A 20,429-nucleotide genomic window follows, 5' to 3' on the forward strand; every position below is an offset into this window, starting at 1 on the left:
TAGCTCACAGAAGGCTAGACAATGAGGAAACCTCCCAGAAACTGATAGGACTTTTAAAGGGAGAGCCTGGAGTCATGGTGTAATAGTGATTCTGGTCATACAAAGAGAATAGGCCAATATTATGTCTTCTTAATAATTACGGAAAAGTTGAGGGACAAATGGTGGAACAAGGACAAGCTCTTAGAGACTGTCTGGGCAGAGAAGAGAGAAGTAGAAAGGGTCTTTTTTACTTGTGTGAGGTCCCCAGACAAAGCACAAATCCATGGTTCTCACAGAGCTTTCAGATGACTGCATAGGCCTTTCACCCTGAAAATTCGGTGGCACTCCCATCTTTGCCACTGTAGGTAATTTAAACCACCGCCACCCACAACAAAATCTGTAAAGTAAGCGTAAGGAAGCCCAAACAAACTCTGATTTCCCCCCCATGATTACTATTTTGATGCTTTCTTTGGAAGTAATAGTTATATAATTCTTCCCAAATGTTTTTTGGGAGTACATTTGCTTGGCTGGTACTTTAATCATGCGTGAGTATGCGTATAGAATAACTGGACCCTAGATTTTAGGATGGGAAAGCTTGGAATAATGTCAGTTTGAAGCATCACTTTAATTTGAAATGTTCCCCAATGGCAACAACAAAAAAAGACTTAGAGCTTGTGGGATGGAAAGATAACTTTGTAAAGACTACTTTAGTGTTCCTGGGAAGACTACAAGACTACAAGACTTGTCCCAGCAGTAGACAAGCTATGATACATTTTATAAACCAACTACCACTTGTAATTTACACAAAAATCCATCTTATCCTACTTTTTATTTCAAAAAAATTAACAGTAGTCATAGAATTTTCATCCCAAGGTTGAGAAAAACTATTGGGAACATTAAAAAAAATGTTCATACAAATATTACAACCGGCTCCTGGCTCCTGTGATTAGCAATATAAAGAATCACAAAAAGTACAAGGAAACCATTTATAGGAGTCATATCTCTAGTTTTATAGGGGAGAGTGTGCTTGTTATTTTAAGACTAAATGATGGTATACTTTGTCTAGATCCAGCTATTAGAACAAAGAATACAAAGGCAAAACAAGCTAGTTCTAAGACAAAGACTGGACTCATGAAGAGCAGAATTAATAGAGGAATTCCAAGAATAAAATCATAAATCCTAGAACAAGGATCATGATTAGATGGGAACTCTGTTAGTGAGCCAAGGAAGTCCCAAGTGACCTTCTCCTTTTGTCCATAAGATTCTTAGGTCAATAGCAGTGTGAGACTGTGTTGATAAAAAATCAAGATATTTCACATAAAGAGTAAAAAAGTAGTTTGTCTCTACAAACATACTCCTAGGGCAATCTAATCTCTCAGGTTTGGTTGGCAAAATCTGTCTCTCTTCTTGCCCACCTAGAATGTTAAATCTCTGTAAATAATTATTGGCAAGTTAATAAGGTTTTCCAAAGTAAAGGGACTTCATGACACTTTCCTGAGGAGAAACAAGACCAACTTCACTACAAGCAGTAGATTCAGTGGTTAATAATTTTTTGGGCTTTGTAGACTTGCTTCCAAATCAGGGCTTTCCCATCTAATAACTGTATGACCTTGATAGAGTCACTTGAAGTCTTTGTAGTGTTCTCATCTGTTTTTTTTTTTTTAAAGGATGGCAACACTATTGTATTATGTCATATGCAGTTATATATGTGCAGTGTTTAGCATGGTACCTGGCAGTTATAAATTCATTTGTTCATTTCACAAAATGGTTATAGAAAATCTTTATATGCCGGACACTGTACTGGATGTTGGGGATCTGGGCATGAACAAAACAAATATGCCTCCCACCCTCAAAGTAGGTAAAGCAGCTGATTAAAGGCAAACCAGTATAATATAAAAATAGAAACTTCCAGTGAAATATCTTCTCATTGTATAATCCTCTATACTTAAGCTTAGTAGATGAGTAGGTCCACAGATTTCTGAGTCTGTATTTTCAAACATTTAATCGTTATGAAACCAACTTGAGAATGAGGGAGTAAATTGGCTGGCACACTCGGACAACTAAGGGATGGTTTCCTTAACCATTTTACTGAAAGCAGGAAATCCAAGTTTGGACTCAGCGGGGAGTCTGCTTCTCCCTCTGCCTGCCCTTCCCCCTGCTTGTGCTCTCTCTCTCTCTCTCTCTCCCCCTCTCTCTGACAAATAAATAAAATGATAAAATTAAAAAAAATTATTTTTGAACCATAGAATGTTAGAGCTAGAAGGATCTTTTAAGAACAATTGTCCAATTGTTATAGATCAGGGCATAGTTCAGGGAGGTTAGTTGATGTCCCTAAGGTCATATACCTACTCAAGTCAGCGTCAACATCATAGCCTAGACCTCCTAAGCCAGATCCGGTGGTTTGGCTCCACACTGCCCTGCGACTTGTCACTTGGACCCAGTCAACCAGCATTGACTACAGTGTTGATTAGTGACACGCAAATAGTCATTCTGGCAGTTATGTAGATAAGCTCTCTAAACACCACCTCCTTCCACTTCCCCGCATGCCTTCCTCTACTTTAGAGGTTAGAAAGCTAAAGAACACATTCCCCGCACTCCTTTGTAACTTGGAAGGCGGACGTGAGCCTGATGGGGTATGGCCACATATGGGGAAACCTGATCTTAGGACAGAAGCATTTGGTTTTTTTTTTTCAGGGTAATTTTAGCACAGGCTTTATCTGTATTTGGTCCTTAACATTATAAGTGATGAATGGTGGGCAGTAGTGGAATTAGTGTCCATTGAAACACTTGCCTTGGAATAACAGGCATTGAGCTATATTATTTCTGTATGGCGTTCAAGCTTGGTTGCCAGATCTTCCTAAAAATTTTGTGTGCCAGCATCTTAATAAATAATTTTCTGTTTCAAAGAGTTAGAATGGATTCTGTTGTCTGCAGCTGAGAAATCTGACTCAGGTTGAGTAGTTTCCAACAGAATCTTAGTGATAAGACATGAAGTCATTTTGCAGATTCACAATTGAGAAGAAAATTGAAATTAAGCATATTAAGTCTGAAGGTCTGAGAATAGTGGGCTGATGGTGTAAGTCCGGGTCTGAGTGTGAAAGCCTGAGAACCAAGAGCTCTGATATCCAAGGGTGGAAGAAGCTGATTGCTTCAGCTCAAGAAAATTCACCTTTCCTCTGTTTTTTTGTTTTGTTCTGTTTTTGTTTTTGTTCTATTCAGGCTCCCAAAGGATTGGATGATGCCCACCTGCATTGGTGAGAATGATCTTCTTTACTGATGACCCTGTAAGAAGGGATATATGTCCATTTTAGAAATAATGTAAACAAGGGGCACCTGGGTGTCTCAGTCGGTTAAGTGTCCTACTTCAGCTCAGGTCATGATCTCTGGGTCCTGGGATCCAGCCCTGAGTCAGGCTCCCTGCTCAGCNGGAAGTCGGCTTGTCCCTCTTGCTCTGCCCCACCCCCTGATGGTATGCTTGCTCTCTCTCAAATAAATAAAATCTTTTTTTTTTAAAAGAAATAATGTAACCAAAGTCTCAAATAACTTTTCAAACAGTCACAGTTACCAACTAGAAAACAAGAATAAAAAGCCCAGCTTCTAGCTGCCTTTAGCTCAGTGCAGAAAACATAGGAGGCAATCAGCACATTTGTTGAAAGGAATGAATAGATGAATGTCAGCTCTGCTATTTATGTATCCCTTGGCAAGACTATTAATTTCTCTGAGTCTGTGTCTTTATTTGTTAAAGGAAGACAATAATAACACCTTCTTCACAGAGTTATTGAACAAATAAAGTGATACAATAGGAAAAAAACAATTTGGAAAATGTAAAATGTTAAACAAATGTTAGATAGCATAATATTCAGCAGTGTCATAACTAAATACCCATAAAATACAGGCAGGAGACTTGGGTAGGTGGGTGTAGTGCCAGCAATGTACTGTGTCCCGTGGATCACTTAATGGATCTTTCCCTAGTTTCCTTATCTGTGAAATCACAATTGAGATTAACGTTGAGCACCTTAATGACACAGACTCTAAGATTCTTACCAAGTAATGAGACAGAATCATGCAAGCCTCTAAATAGGAAATTAATTTGAAAATGTTGGGGCACCTGAATGGCTCAGTCGATTAAGCATCCAACTCTAGATTTCCGCTGGGGGCCTGATCTCAGGGGTGTGAGATCTAGCCCCGTGTTGGGATCTGCTCTGATTGTGGAGCCTGCTTGAGATTCTCTCCCCCCCCACCTCTGCTCCCCCACCCCTGCTCTCTATCTTTCCCTCTCTCTCTCTCAAAAAAAGTTTATTATACTTCGTAGGATGATGAAAAGTATGTTGCTGATTATATTTATCCATGGCATTTTGGCCTATATCAATTAGGTCATTCAGACCTGTATCAGTGCATCAAAATTATTACGTATATAATTTGTGTATTGGTGTGTGCATATATATATGAAAACTGTATTGGTAACAGTTAATAACATGAGAATATATATATAACTTACAAACGGGTCTCTAAGAAAAATCTGCACTGGATAGAAAATGTGAAAGAGTGGGCAAGAAATTGATATTTTGTGTCTGGGTCGAGGATAAGGCTGGCTAGGGAGAAGGGTAAAGAAACTTCATTTTGTTACCGTTTGAACTTCCGTTTTGAATTATGGACCATGTATTACTGCATTACTATTTAAAAAAAGACTTAAAAATTTTATAAAAATCTTGTATAAAAATGGAACATTAACATAGAATAACCACAGGGCTTTTTAAAGCGTTGCCTTTAAATTATTAATTTAAATAATGAAAATATGAAGCCACTTCCTTTTCAGTATGATTATATGTTTTTACGGAATCTTTGCTTCCTGGGCATTTTTAACTCTTCTGAATAAAGCAGTCTTTTTAGTACTTTCTTGTAAGACTGATATGCTGAGTGGGACATAAAATTGAATAAAATGAGTTATTTCCTAAGAATAATATGAAATGTGGGTGAGGCTCCTGTTTTAACTATGAGCTCAGAGACAAATGAGGTAGAAAGTGTATGTAGGTGAAGAAGAGGAACAAGTTAAGTCTGGCTTTGCTAAGGGCTACCATTAGATGCTAAGCGCCAATGCTGAGGCATTAGGGCTCCTGTGCATTTTGGTGGTCTTCCAAAGCGCGGATACTGGATAGAGTTTGGTTCTAACATCATCTAATGCCATCACCAGTCAGGGCGGGATTAGGATTTTCGCAAGCCCTTAAAAACTGAAAAGATGATGGTGACTCTCTTCCCTATGTAATTAAAAATGGAAATACATTTAGAAATACTTGAATCAGAGTGAACGCAAGACCTTCCCTCTAGATTTTCTTAAATAAAAATTCCTAATAAAAATCTCATCAAAGCTGAACTTTTTTCTGCTTTTCCCTCCTTTAGACTTAGTTCACCTGCCTGTTCCACAATCCAGCACTCGCAGGCTCTTTAACCCAACCCACGCGGCTTCTCGCAGGTGCCAGCCCCAACCCACGAGGGATCTCCTTCGCTCCTCCCACCTGACCCTTCGCCCCGCCCATTGGGCGCGCCGTCGTTACGGCAGCGCGCCGTCGCCGAAGCCCGGCAGCAAATGAGCGCAGGCGGCAGCAGCTCTCCGTCGTACCCTCGCAGGCGCATGCGCGCTCGTGCCGGGCGCTCCTGAAGACCTGGCGGAGCCCGGCGCGGATGGAGGCCTGAGGGCGGCGGGGGCGGAGCGCACCGCGAGCTGGGGGCATGTCCGCGGCGGGCGCCGTCTAGAGGAAGGCCGAGCAGCCGCCACCACGCTCTCAGTCGCGGCGAGACGCAAGCGAGCCAGGCCTCGGGCCGCGGCGGCGATGCAGCGACGGCGGCGCCCTCCGCCGCCAGCTTCTCAGCTGCCCGAGGGCTGCGGGGGAGGCGGCGGCGGCCGCGGCGGGAGCGAGGAGGTGGAAGTGCAGTTCTCCGCCGGGCGTTTGGCCTCGGCCGCGGCGGTTTCGGCGGCGGCGGCGGCCGCGCGCAGCACGGAGGAGGAGGAGGAGCGGCTCGAGCGCGAGCACTTCTGGAAGATCATTAATGCCTTCCGCTACTACGGGTAAGAAGCCCGTGGCGGACCCCGGCGCAACCCATCGAGGTGCCCGCCGGTCGCGGCGGACCCGCCGGAACGGGGGCGCCCGCCGCGCTCGCCCTCGGCCGCCACGCCTCCGGGGCGCCCGGACCGGGCCGCCAGATCTGACCTTCGGGCCCCTGAGTCACCTCGTACCACCTTAAGCCCCTCCCGGTCCTGCACAGCCGCGTGTCTGCCGCGCCGTCTGCTGCTCAGCCTCGTGTCTTCTAACCTCAGGATCAGATTAGCTCTCTTGCCTTCCATCCCTCGTTAAAGGTTTGGCTTTGAGGCCGGTGGGGTGACCGGAAAAGTCCTGTTAACAATTGCAGATAGAAGATGATGGTGGTAAAGTCGTCCAGTGCTGGGCATGATCTGTATGTGTTGTCGATGTCCTCCGAACTGAACACACGGAGAACCCAAGTTCACCTACACGTGGGATGCCGTAGGACGAATTTTCCCAAACTGTTGCCAGTTCTTGTGAGAGCTGTATAAGATTTCCACCCCAACCCCCTTGGCGCTTTGAACGTACAGGCACATTAGTGGTGAATGATGGCGCTCAATGTCTTTAACTGGTGGGTGAAATTAAGGTCGGAGGTGGTCCGGATGTTCTAAAATTTGCTAATTATTAAAGAGGGAAATGAGAGCAGGCGCAGTAAAGAACAGCTTTTATGATCTTTTATTCTGCAAATATGAATCGAATTCTCACTATGGGCTGGGCACAGTGGTAGGACTTTCAAACACCCTAACTTCCATTTTTCTTCTTTCTGGATAGATGTTAAAATAGCGTAGTCACAAAATTATAATTCCAAGTTCTGAAAGGGACTTAGATTTTCAGGTAAATAGAGCACTTTTATTCGTGAGAGTTGAGTCCACCGACGGCTATGTTCTAAGTCTGCAGTTGGAATGAGATAGGACCTGCACAAGCAAAACTGTTCCCTTAGATGGGCTCCTGCTGTGATTTATGCAAACTTTTTTTTTTTTTTTAATTGCTTGACTGTGACCTCTTCAAGGGCAGGGACTGAGGCTTATTTATTTTTGTGTCACCAGTGCTTGGCATATGTTGTTGAAGCTCTATTTTTAACAAATAAGACAAGTAGTAGCAAAGAAATACATTCGTCCTTCCCAGATAGCTTGTGAATTTGTGACAAGTCGGCAGTTTGTTACTATTTTGAATTTGGAAACTTGCTTAATAAAAGACTAAAGTTATTTAGGATCTGGTTGCATTTTTGTAACAGGAGTTTTTGAAGTGCAGAGATCTTGATGAAACAATCTGATTCAACCCAGGCGTAGGAACTGGGCTGCATTACCTATGGAGCTCAAAAGGGAATTAACTAGTGTGGGGATTTTATTTAGTATCAACAGAGGGAGGAAGGCAGACAACCACAAAATTGAATTTGATGCAAGTATTTCAGTCACACAGGGAGGAGAAACAACTAACCCTAGATTTAGATAGCTAGGAGAGGTAGGTACAAAAAAGTCTGGTACATTTTACTATTGAAAAATCTAGAAAAGGATACTGGAGTGTGTCCTGGAAAGATAGTGGACCCAATTAGTTAAAATGTGTGTCTCTGCTGGTTCTAATATATTAAGACTAATTTAAAATTGATATTTAAGATTAGGTATCAAATGGGCCTTTTTGTGAGCGGACAGGGACCGTTGACTGGGAGTGGGGCTCAAGCATGGCAATGTAGAAGAGTGCTTGTGTGCATATTCTAATGGTCGTGATACAGTTTCCTATACTCCAGTCCCTCTGTAGCAGTTAAATGTGGGATTGAGGGTAATTTCATTTTTTTAGAACAATCCTTTTTATTTGCATGTACTCTTGATGAAACACTTCTAATAGCCTGAAAATAGTATTAAAAATATGCTTTTAAAAACATCACTGGAAGGACTAGGGGTATAGAAAGCATTTTGTAGCAGAAAATACACCGGGTTGTTCCATTCCAACATTCTGTGATCTAGACCTGTGCTGTTCAATACTGTAGTCACTAATTGCATCTGGCTCAATTTAAGCTTAAGTTAATAAAATTTAAGATTCATTTCCTCAGTCTCACCAGCCACACGTGGCTGGTGTCTGCTATATTGGACAGTGCAGATGGAAGCCTTTCCATCACTGTAGTAAGTTCTGATGGACAATCCTATTCTGAACCTTTAGCAAGTACTTCTAAGTTTTGGAGAGCTTAGTTTCACCGCTAAATGTTTTTTTAGTCGTTATTTGGGGATTTAGATTAAAGGTCTCAGGGCAAGAAATGACTTAATATTTTTCCAGTGGCTTCTAATTTTGTGTTTCCTACAGGTTTTGCTTAGATGACATATTTCGATTAAGGCAAAAATGATTGTCGCATTGAGGCGAATAGTAAAACAAGCAAAAAACAAAAAATGTTGTTATCCCTAAAATATCAATCTTGTTATGAATGAAGATACTCACATTAGAAGATACTACAGTTGAAAAATTAAAGGTCTTGTCAGAAACATCCTACTTTTAGAAATAGCAGTTAAGTAAGATTTAAAAAGTTGGGATGTGGAGTTCTTTTGTACAGGTGAAGGAATAGGAATATAAAGAGGTGAACAGCTTGCCCAGGCTTACACAATCAAACTGTGATAGAGTCTGGCCTGAAGTCCAGGGTGGTTCACTGCATTAGTAAGTGGTGATATTAGTAAGACAATGTTAACCTTGTGTTTTAATAAATTTTTAAAGTGGATTGAGACATTTCCCTTCCGAAAAGATACACTTTTCCTGTGTGGAATGCTAGAGTAGTTCAACAGGTGCAGAGGAATGGGTCTGTGACCTTGGTCCTTGTCTCAGACCCAGTATCAGACCCACCCTGATGAGAGGAGACTTAGGAGTTGGGGTCACTGCCAAGACCAGCCTTCTAGAGAGAGCTGAAGGTAGAGATACCCTTGAAATATAGCTGGTCACTCTATTTTCTCCCCTTAGTCACCAGAGGATACGGCCTCTCGGCCTCTCGCTGCTGACCAAGTTCAGAACCAAGGGGAGCCTGAAGGTTGTAAAACATTCCTTTAAAGCGGCGTTGGGAAATTCTTTAAAGGGCTGGGCAATGAATATTTTAAGGTCAGGGGCTAGGTATTCTCTGTTATAGCTATTCAACTCTGCCCCTTTGTGGAAGCAACCATAGGCAGTATGTGAACAAATGCATGTGGCTATGTTCCAGCAAAAGTCTTTATAAGATGGACCCAATAGCCAGGGGGTCATAGTGTGCCCCCCCCACCTTAAAGTACATTGGTAGTGTAAGCATTTCCAGAGTAGTGAAGTTAGCCCCATTTAAAATAGTATAGTAAAGATTGGACTCTTGTGTCAGCTTCAGTACGATCTCACTTATTCAGGAGACTCACTGTGGATCTATGTTATGGACAGTTTTGCAGACCATTAACAAATCAAGGGTTAAGAGATATGCTGTGCCTCATCCTGTTCTGTGTAGTTACATCACTTCTGTATCAGTAATTGACAGTAAACAGGTGCGGGCTCTTCTGACCAATCCATAACTTACCTCAACTACCCGGCAATCATGGAAGTTAAGTAGTCCTCATGGAGAATGAAAAATAGCACCTAGTGGGTATATAACTGAACATTTATTGATTGTTATTTGCATAGGCTGGAATCTTGAGATTCAGTTGGGACAAACACAAGACTTGTGTTTTAGAAGAATTCATTGGGAGTGGTAGACTTCATCTGGGGACAGCATTCCTAGGGAGCAGGCCTCTTAGGAATCTTTTGAGAGACCTAATGAGGGCCTGGGAGAGGTAGTGATTTGCAGAGAGTTTATGAAGTAGAATCAAAAGGATCTGGAGTTGTGGTTGTGGGGTCTGTGAGAAGAGGCATTTTAGGATGACTCATTTGCTTCTGACTAGAGTGGATGTATGGCGTACCATTCGTCAGTGTCAGCCATATGGGAAGAAGTGCAGGGTGTTTTTGGGGGGTGATGATCATGTGCTAAGTTCAGTTTCGATATGTTGAATTTTGAGGGATGCTGAGAGGGAGGTTGTGGGGCATCCAGTGCCCAAGAATACTAGAAACGAAGTACTGTGAGACTATTTAACCAATTGACCCTGAGTTGTACCCTTCACAGCTCTGCTGTTTGCGTAACACATTATGGTCACTTTAAATAGTTCCTTTAGTGTCCTACTCTATTTTATGGGATTGTAAATTGGTACAGTCCTTCTGAAAATCAGTTTGTATCAAGAACGTTAAAAATACTTATCCTTTTTTTTTTTAAGATTTATTTATTTTAGGGGTGCCTGGGTGGCTCAGTTGTTAAGCATCTGCCTTCGGACCGGGGCGTGATCCCGGCGTTCTGGGATCGAGCCCCACGTCAGGCTCTTCTGCTGGGAGCCTGCTTCTTCCTCTCCCACTTCCCCTGCCTGTGTTCCCTCTCTCACTGGCTGTCTCTCTCTGTCAAATAAATAAATAAAATCTTAAAAAAAAAAAGATTTATTTATGTTAGAGCTAGCTGGAGGAAGGGCAGGGGAAGAGAGAAAGGGAGGGAAGCAGACTCCCCACTGAGCGTGGAGCCCACTCTGGGGCTCGATCCCATGACCCGTGAGATCATGACCTGAACTGAAACTAAGAGTCAGATGCTTAACCAACTGAGCCACCCAGGCGCCCCAATACTTACCCTTTCTAACTTGATAATTCTTCTTTTGGGAATTCGTAGTATTTTTTTTTCTAAAATACAGACAGATTTAGAACACAGAAAGTTTGTCATATAAACAAGTGAAAGTATCTAGATGCCCAGTGTTTGAGAAATAACTAAGAAAATTTTGGTTGCATAGGTGGGATGTTAACAGTCATTATAGTCATTTACACTATAGTCATTAGAGAAATTTTTTTTCTGATCTGGGAAAATTCTTTGACAAAGGTGAAGAATTACAAGTGCTTCTAAAAAGTTGATGTGCATGGGAATCATTTGGAGATCTTGTTAAAAGGCAGATTACATTTCAGTAGGTCTTAGGTGGGGTGTGAAATTCTTCATTTCTAGTTACCTCCAAGTGATGTGCTGTTTTGTGTATCACGTTTTGACTAGAGAGGCACTTAAATGACTTTTTCTTAACAACAGCAAGGAGAAATATGCCAAAAAGTTAGAAGTGATTGCCTTTAGAAGAGGGATTATTAGTAGCTTTTTTTTCCTGGAGTACTTCTAATTCTCTACATTTTTTGTATTTTCACTGTGAACATATTAGTTATATAAATGAGGTATACCTACCGTGTTTGAGCTGTGTTTCAGGCCCTGGGCTAAGTGATTTGTGTGCATTACTTTGTTAACATTTTCAGTGAAATCCCATTGCGTTGCCAGAGGAACATAATAGTACCTAACCTCGTGGGGTTTTATGGAGATTTTTCAGAGTAATCCATGTTCAGTGACTTGGTGTAGGGCCTGGCTTTTATTTAAATCTCAGTAAGTGATAGCTTCTATAATCATCATTGTCACTGTTGTTGTTACGTAGTACCTTGTTTTGTATGTGAGACAGTTGGGATACAGAGAAAGGAAGTAACTGGCCAAGGGTCGCATAATTTCAATCCAGATCTGTTCGACTCCACAGCTCACTATTATTTTTGTCTCTAGGGGGACAACAGCAAGCATCAGGGTAGCCTCTGCCAACTTAATCTTTCCACGTTACCCTGCCATTCCCCCTTCGCCCCTGACCGCCACAACCACCACGCACAAGCTTCTAAATACCTGGTCAGGTTACTGCTTTACTCAAGAGCTTCTTCAGAACTTCTTTATTGCTATCCAGAGATCAGTAATTTGGCATAAAAACGAGACGATTATTTGGATGAATAGAAAGATTCGGGCAACCAAATGAAAAAGTGTTTTTAATTTTTTTTAGTATGGAGTAAATGCCAAAGAACATTGAGAAGAAAACAAACATTTATTTGTTTGTATATATAAAATGTAAAGAATGATACAGTGAATGCCCATGCACTTAACGCCTGGCTTAAAAAAAACTTCTTTCCCCTCAAAGAACATAACTAACTTGAATTTTCATTTCCTTGCTTTCTTTGTAGTTTTTTTACATGTGTTCAGTCCCTGTAATATATTATTTTTATATAAGATGGAATTGTACATTCTGTATTTTTCTGCAACTTGCTTTTTTCAACAAATATTTACATTCATGAGTTTTATCCATATTGTGTATAGTTGTAGTTTATGGAATTGCATTCCATTGTATGATTTTACTGTACTTCGTTCATTTTATTGGTGATGGACCACTAGGTTGTTTGCAGATTTCTTGTTTGTTATATATAACAGTGCTAATAAGAAGCTAGTTTATGTTTCATGGTGCCCATTTACAAGAGTTTCTTGAGTATGTGTCTAGGACTGTAATTGCTAGGGAGTGTGCATATTAAGCTTTACTGGGTAATGCTAAATTATTTCCCAAAGTGGTTGTACTAATTTATGCACCTCTCATCAATCAGTATGTATATATATTCCAGTTATTCCATATTTTTGGAATATTTCCTGTAGTCAAGCTTTTAGATTTTGCCCATCTGATTGATGTAAAATGGCAGTCATTGCAAATGTAATAATCAGCTTTTAAAAATGATGGGGTTTTTTGTTCATTTTCAGTTTTATAAATAGGTAATCCCCAAAGTGACCTTTAGAGTTATCTGGAAACTTCTGGAATGCAAATTGTGAATAATATCATGTAAAATGCTATAGAATTTCAATTTTTTCCTCTGTTTACTACTTTTGTAGTACATAAGATCCTTTGTGGTTTTTTTTTTTTTTTTAATTCAGCTTGGTTGGTTCTTAGTTAATTTCAGAACACATTTTGTATATTCTTAAGTAACTTCACAGCAGTATTCTACTTGATGGAGAAATTTAAAGTATTCGTCTAGTTTGCTGAAAATTTTAAGTTTGGAAATTAAAATCATAAAAATAAACTAATTGTACATTAATCCTCTTTATGTTTCCTTTTTCCCTCCTAGTTGGTGCAAATGTTTACTTCGCTAGTTATAAACTATTTGTCTTTTGTTTGGTTGCTTAGAGAATTTGTAATAAGGTGAAAACGTAAAACTTTCTAAGTTGATATCCTTTAAGAAACCAAAGATTGTAAATCACAGGACAGTATCTCAACATGATAAAGGAATAACTGTACAGAAAGACAACCTTAAAATAAGATTGGACCTGGTGAGAATTCTTTTGCCAATTTAAAAAACACCTTTTATGTTTTAGCACCAGTATGCATGAGCGAGTGAACCGAACAGAAAGACAATTTCGATCACTTCCAGATAATCAACAGAAACTACTTCCGCAGTTTCTTCTTCACTTGGACAAGATTCGGAAATGCATTGATCATAATCAAGAAATACTACTGACCATTGTGAATGATTGCATACATATGTTTGAAAATAAAGAATATGGAGAAGATGTATGTGAAAGTTTGTTCTATTTTTATTTTAGGGTTTAACCTTTGTATTTTGAGGTCTTTATCTTTCTGGATTTCATTTTTATATTTTGCATGGGCCATTTGCTCTACTCAGTGTTTTCACTTACATGTTCAGGCATTTGATTAGGCTTAATAGAATAGTATGCCAGAAACTGGATTTGTTCACAGATTTTTTTTCTAAAAATAGTAAGATAATTGTTGGCATATTGCTGTACGTTTCACATAATGTTCTGACTGTTCCAGCCTATAGAGTTAGTGACTTTAATTTTTATAACCAACTTTACTAGCTGTGTAAAATTAATTTCCCTTGCTAAATTCATTTTCAGTATCTTGTATCTATTGATATTTATCTTTTACTTTAAGAAATGATTTTCACTTATAAATCTCAAGGGACTGGCAGTAATAGAAACTGAAGTCCTCTTTTTGTATCCACAGGATAGATACAGTTGGGCCACTCCAGTGTGAGCCTCTCCATGCTGCCCCATCAATGACCTGGAGGGACTCTCTTCCCTCTCTTAGAGAGAGAAGATGTCCGTCTCCATAGCAGCTCAGTTCTGGTCCTCTCCTGAGTAAAGACTGCTTAATTATATGGTGGTTTCATGATTAATGGACCTTAAATCTATTGAGGGTAGAAGTGAGACCACCAAACTTTTTTCATGTAGGATCTCAAGCTGCACTTGAACCCCGGTTGAGGTGAGAGGCTAGTGATTTATCCACTACACCATCCATATAGCCCCTTAGTAGCACGTCCGTTTGACCATATTCAAGATTGATTCCTTGGTCAGAAGCTAATTGATTTCTGTTTTTTAAACAGGGGAATGGAAAGATTATGCCAGCATCTACATTTGACATGGATAAATTAAAATCTACACTGAAACAATTTGTGAGAGACTGGAGTGAAACTGGGAAAGCAGAGAGGGAAGCCTGCTACCAACCAATCATTAAAGAAATTTTAAAAAATTTTCCGAAAGAAAGATGGTAAATAGTATCTTATTTTTAACCAATTTCTTTAAGCTATGTAAGCACTAAGTTTCTCTATAAGAAACTTCACATTTTCCACATATGGGTGTGTGGTGTTGTATGTGTTCGTAGATGCTTTGTGTGAGGTTGCAGTTAATATTTTGAATACTCTTTGCTCTAGTGCTTAAGGGAAATCACTCCATCTGGAATTACTAAGGTTAGATTGAATGTTCATTATCAATGATGTTTTCTTTTATAATTTGCTAATGGCAATGCAAAAAGCTGCAGACTTTGCATTTTCCTCATTATGACAAACTTGTAAGTAGATGAGGGATCTGCAGCTTAGAGCAGAGATTCTTTTTTGTGCCATGAAAAGCCTAAGCAGTCCATTTTTCAGAATAACATTTATAAATGAATAAAATAAAATGCATAAGATCGCAAAGAAACCAGTTTTGAAGAATAGTTATCAAACTACTTAAAAAGCAAATTTGTGCTGTAACATGCTTTGTATCCTGTATCACATTAAATAAGATCTAGGAGCAAGTATAATTACTGTATTTTTGAAAATACTAGTGTATGTGTTATTTTGAGAATCTCAACTTCAAAATAACTTCCAAGATAAGTTGCATGCATTTTATACTGCTCATACACTCTACCTAATTACCAGTTCTTGACATTTTACATTTTATTCTTTCTTCTTCCTGTTTCCCTCCCTCCTTCTCCTGCTTTATGTGATTATGTCTAAAACCACATATATGCACAATTATCATTTAAACCATGTGAGAGATCAGTTTGTATATATCATTTTTTTTTTAAAGATTTTATTTATTTGACAGAGATAGAGACAGCCAGCGAGAGAGGGAACACAAGCAGGGGGAGTGGGAGAGGAAGAAGCAGGCTCATAGCGGAGGAGCCTGATGTGGGGCTCGATCCCACAACGCCGGGATCACGCCCTGAGCCGAAGGCAGACGCTTAACTGCTGTGCCACCCAGGCGCCCCAGTATATATCATTTTTTAACCTCTTAATACTTCAGAGTTCATTTCTTAAGAATAAGGATATTCCCCTCCATAAACACAGTGCAGTTATCAGATTGAGAAAATTTAACATAGAATACTGTTTTCTAATCTACAGTCTGTATTCAAGTTTTATAAAATTATCCTGAAAATGTTCTTTATAACACTTCTCTATCCAGTCTAGAATCCAGCCCTGGATATTATATTACATTTCATTATAACGTCTTGGTCTTTAATCTGGAACAGTTCTTGGCCTTTCTTTGAGTCATGATGTTGGTGTTTTTGGAGAATACAAGGAAATTATTTTATATATTCCTCAGTTTGAGATTATCTGTAGTTTCTTCATGATTGGATCTGGATCATATGCCCCTTTTCAAAATAATACGTAATTGATACGTAATTGATTGTTCTCAGGATATCACATTCAGAGTCCTACAGTGTGTGTTAGCCCCTCATTGACAATTTTAATTTTGATTAGCCATTCAGAATGTCACTTAGTTTCTCCATTGTGTACTTACTGTTTCTCCTCTTGCAACTAATAAACAATTTCTGAAGAGACACTTTGAGACCATACAATTAATATCCTGGTCCTGCTCAGACTTTCTCTGCCTTAGAATTGTTAGCCATTGATGATTCTTGCATGAACTGGTCTGTCCTATGCTGGTTATGGAATGGTGATTTTCTAACTTTACAGTTATTCAGTCAGCATTCTACCGTATCTATAAACTATTACCTGGAAGGACTAATGGTTCCTATTTTATTCAGTGGGTTATGATCCATTACCATTGGTTTTTTGTTGTCATTGTTGCCTCAGATTTATCCAGCATGAGTCCCTTCAAGTTGACCCCTGTGTCCTTTCACGTGGCCCAATTCTTTTTGAGCACGTCCTTATTTTCTGGCACAACAAGATATTTCAGTCCCATCATGTATCTTCCCTACTTTAGTCCTGAAATTGGATATTTTTCAAGGCCCTGGTTCCTTTAATGTGGAATGGTATGTAGAAACCAAGATCTGGCACTAGACATGCTCATTGTTACTGAGATGTTACAGCTTTTGAGCCTTTCAGTGGAACACACACACACACACACACACACACACACACATACACACCCTAGCATTTGTTCATACTGATCCCTTCAATTCCAATCCAACCCAACCCCAAAATTTCCTTCTTGGCTTTCCCTGTTCTCTATATCTGTCAGCCTTTTTCTGCAGTAAGAACCTGGCTTCTGGCAACATCAATACATTTACTCATTCACTCAGTCCTACAGTACTCACATAATGGTTTCAGAATTACTACCTCCATACCACTATGAAAAACAAACTACCAGCGTGAGTTTAGAATTTGCTAGCAACTATTTTTTCCCCTAAACGAAGGGTATTCATAAAAATATTCTTCACAAGTTGCTCAAGTTAGCTTGGCTTCGATCCCCTATCCTCGGTGTGGTTTTTTTTTTTTATTTGAAATTCAGTATATCGAGGTTTGTTTCTGGTTGCTTTCAGTTTTTAGGGTTCTGTCTTGCCCCCAAACCCATCCTTGTTGATTTATATTTATTTTTTGGTTTGTGGGCTATCCGTTATCAACTTGTGATATTCAGAAAAAGTGTTATTCCCTTCCCTATTCCTTTGATAGCCCATCTCAGCTCCTCATTCTCAATCCCACACCCCATGTAGGTAATCAGTATCATTAATTTCTTGTTTATCCTTCTTGTTTTTATTTTTTGTTTCTTATGTAAGCAGATACAGGTTTTTTCTTCTTAATTACCTCCTTTTGTTTCATATACAAAACGTAGCAGCTTGTGTATTTTATGTTGTACTCTGCTTTTTTCTCTTAACAGTATATCTTAGAAATAGCTACATGTCAGTTCATGGAGATCCTCTTCAGCCTTTTTTACAGCTGTAGAGTACTTCAGCCAATCTCCCGTATTTGGTTTTTTAAGTAGTTGGCAGTATCTTAACGATTATAAATTATGTTACAATTAATAACCATATGCATGAGTATTTTTGTACCTTTGGAAGTATATCTTTAGTGTAAATTCTTAGACATGGGATTGCTGATTTTGAAAGGTAAATGCATATGTAGTGTGGTTAAGTGTGTTAGCTACCTGTTGCTTGCAACAGATTACCACAAATTTAACTGCTTAAAACAGCATACATTTATTACTTCACAGTATCTGTGGGTCAGAAGTCTGGGTATAGCATAATTGCATCCTCTGTCGGATCTTACAAGGTTGCAATGCAGATGTCTACTGGGCTTTGTTCTCATCTGGAGGCTTGACTGTGGAAATGCCTGCTTCTAAAGTCACTCATGTTGTTGGCAGAATTGATTTCATTATGTTTATAGGACTGAGGGCCCTGGCTTTTTGTTAACTGCCTTGGACACCTGCCTTAGCTCCGAGAGGCCAGTTGCAGTTCCTTGTCTTATGAGCTTTCCCCAAATAATCACTTACTTCGTCAAGTGGGCAAGGAGAGTCTTCAGAGCAAGTAGGCTTTCAGTGGAGTCTTTTATAATGTGATGTTATCACAGGCGTGACTGTTGGTTAGAAGCAAGTCATAGATCCCTCTGCACACTAAAGGGAGGGGATTATAAAAAGGTGTGAACACCGGTAGGTGGGGCCGCTTTAGGGTCTCTTGCCAGTTATTGCCACATGTGCCTATAAGGGTCGTACTGTTTGCCTTCTTGCCCGCGATGTGTGAAAGTGCTTGTTTACTCACAGCCTTGCCAAACATTGTACTACCAAGCTTTTGAACTTTTGCCAATCTAATGGGTGGAGAAGCATATCTTGGCCTACTTCTCATTTGCATTTCTCTTATTATGAATGAAATTGAATATCTTCATAAGTTTAAGGGCCATTTTATACCTTGTTTTGAGAAATATATATTCATGTTTTTCCTCTCATTTAAAAAAGTTGAGGTGAGGGACACCTGGGTGGCTCGGTCAGTTAGGCATCTGCCTTCAGCTCAGGTCATGATCCAGGGTCCTAGGATCGAGTCCCTCATTGGGCTCCCTGCTTGGCGGGGAGCCTGCTTCTCCCTCTGCCTGCCGCTCCCCCTGCTTGTGTGAGCTCGTTTGCTTTTTCTCTCTCTGACAAATAAATAAAATCTTTTTAAAAAAATTATAAAGTTGAGGTGAAATGCATATAGCAAAAGTGATGGTTTTAAAGTAAACAGTTTGATGGTATTTAGTATATCCACAGTATTGTATACCCATCATCTCTACAGAGTTGAAAACATTTTCATGGACCTGGAATAAATACCATACCCATTAAGTCGTTACTCCCCATTCTCCTTACCCTACCCCTCAAGCTCTGTTTGTCAGCAGTTTGACTCTGAGGTGCCTAGATGTGCTTTTCTTTGAGTTTATCCTGCTTGGTGTTTGTTTTGCTTTGGAGGGTTTGGGTAGATATCTATCAACAAATCAAAGCTTGTTTGCTCTTATTTTTTTTTCCTTCTGGGACTTGAGTTGGTTGTATATGAAACTGCTTCACATTGTCTCTCAGGTGTCAGATGACTCTTTTCTCACTAACTCTTTATATTTTAGTTTGGATAATTTCTTTTTTTTTTTTTTTTTAAGATTTTATTTATTTATTTGACAGAGACAGCCAGCGAGAGAGGGAACACAAGCAGGGGGAGTGGGAGAGGAAGAAGCAGGCTCATAGCGGAGGAGCCTGATGTGGGGCTCGATCCCATAATGCTGGGATCACGCCCTGAGCTGAAGGCAGACACTTAACCTCTGTGCCACCCAGGCGCCCCTTAGTTTGGATAATTTCTATTGACCTTACTTGAATTTTGCTGATTGTGTACTATGCCAGTCTGTTGAGAAACTCACTGAAAAACTGAACTCTGATACCGAATTAAAAAAAAAAAAAAAAAAGTCTAGTACTTCCATATAGACATATATTTCCATGTGTGTGTTCTCTCTGTGCTCACATTTCCTATTTGTACATATGATCTATCTTTTCAACTTGATGCTTTAATGTATTTTTTATGGTTAGTTTTAAATCCCTGTCTGATAATTCCAACATATGTGCTATTTGTGGGTCAATTTTGATGATGGTCTCCTCTCATAACAATGGGTTACATTTTCTTTTTGGTTTGCATGTCTCATTTTTTGTTGAATGCCAGATGATGTATGTAAAAGAATAGTAGAAACTGAAGTAAATAATATTGACAACTAGAAAAAAGGCATTCCCCTTCTGCAAGCTGTGAGCATGGGGGGGTTATTGTGTTTTTAATTTTTAATATTATTACATGTATTAGCTGCTTCAATCACTTAAGAAAAAATTGTCTGTAATACCCTTAGTGGCAATGTAACAATTTTCGCTTTCTAGAAAATGAAATAGTTTCTAAGTTTTCATCTGCATCTCACCTTTTACTTCATGTACATTGATTTTAGTATCTTTCCTGCAATAGATTAATAGGAAGATCTTTGCAATATTAAGAAACACTCAGACTCTCAGCCATGAAAATATAGTTACTTTTTCAGCAGTACATGAACTGTGTCCACAGGAAACCATTGGTGTATTGGAATTGTCATCTGTAAAAGATAGGATTGGGGCTCTTAGTTGGCTTTTAACAGGTAATGGCTGCTAACCCACCGGGTTTGGATCTCTACGTGGGTGTGCAGTGTAGATTGTCTGTAGCTGGGTGCCGTGAAAATCACCCACTGTTTTTCTCCTTGTGGCCAGTACATTTTTGACATGCTGTGCTATAGTTACCTGCTGAACACACAGTTGAGGGGATAATAGATTAATTATAGACTTGTGATTCCTGTATCACCTAAAGCTTTCATTATTTTCATTCCATCGTTGATGACAGTTGTGACACTTTACTGGTTTTTCAATTCTATAAATATTTCTTCAATCAGATTTACAGTGTTCTGGGTCTGAGACCCAGAAATAACTCAGTAAGTGAGTAACATTGGAAGCCCAGGTGAAATTATTATTCCAGCCATGTTATCACAAAAAAAAAAAAAAAAAAAAAAAAAAAA

The 20,429-nt window shown here is 39.5% G+C and overlaps 1 protein-coding gene across 1 annotated transcript in view; it reads left to right on the top strand.

The window, feature by feature from the left end:
* Nucleotides 1-5,635: 5,635 nt before the first annotated feature.
* The window catches only part of CARNMT1 (carnosine N-methyltransferase 1), a 37,310-nt gene continuing 22,516 nt past the window's right edge, over nt 5,636-20,429 (top strand). The window contains exons 1-3 of the mRNA XM_040620129.1: nt 5,636-6,043; nt 13,252-13,447; nt 14,280-14,443. Coding sequence (XP_040476063.1) covers nt 5,808-6,043; nt 13,252-13,447; nt 14,280-14,443 — 596 coding nt within the window. The 5' untranslated portion in view covers nt 5,636-5,807. The remainder of the gene's footprint in view (nt 6,044-13,251; nt 13,448-14,279; nt 14,444-20,429) is intronic.

The sequence above is a fragment of the Ursus maritimus genome, unplaced genomic scaffold (genome assembly GCF_017311325.1).
Source record: "Ursus maritimus isolate PB19 unplaced genomic scaffold, ASM1731132v1 scaffold_34, whole genome shotgun sequence".
NCBI lineage: Eukaryota > Metazoa > Chordata > Mammalia > Carnivora > Ursidae > Ursus > Ursus maritimus.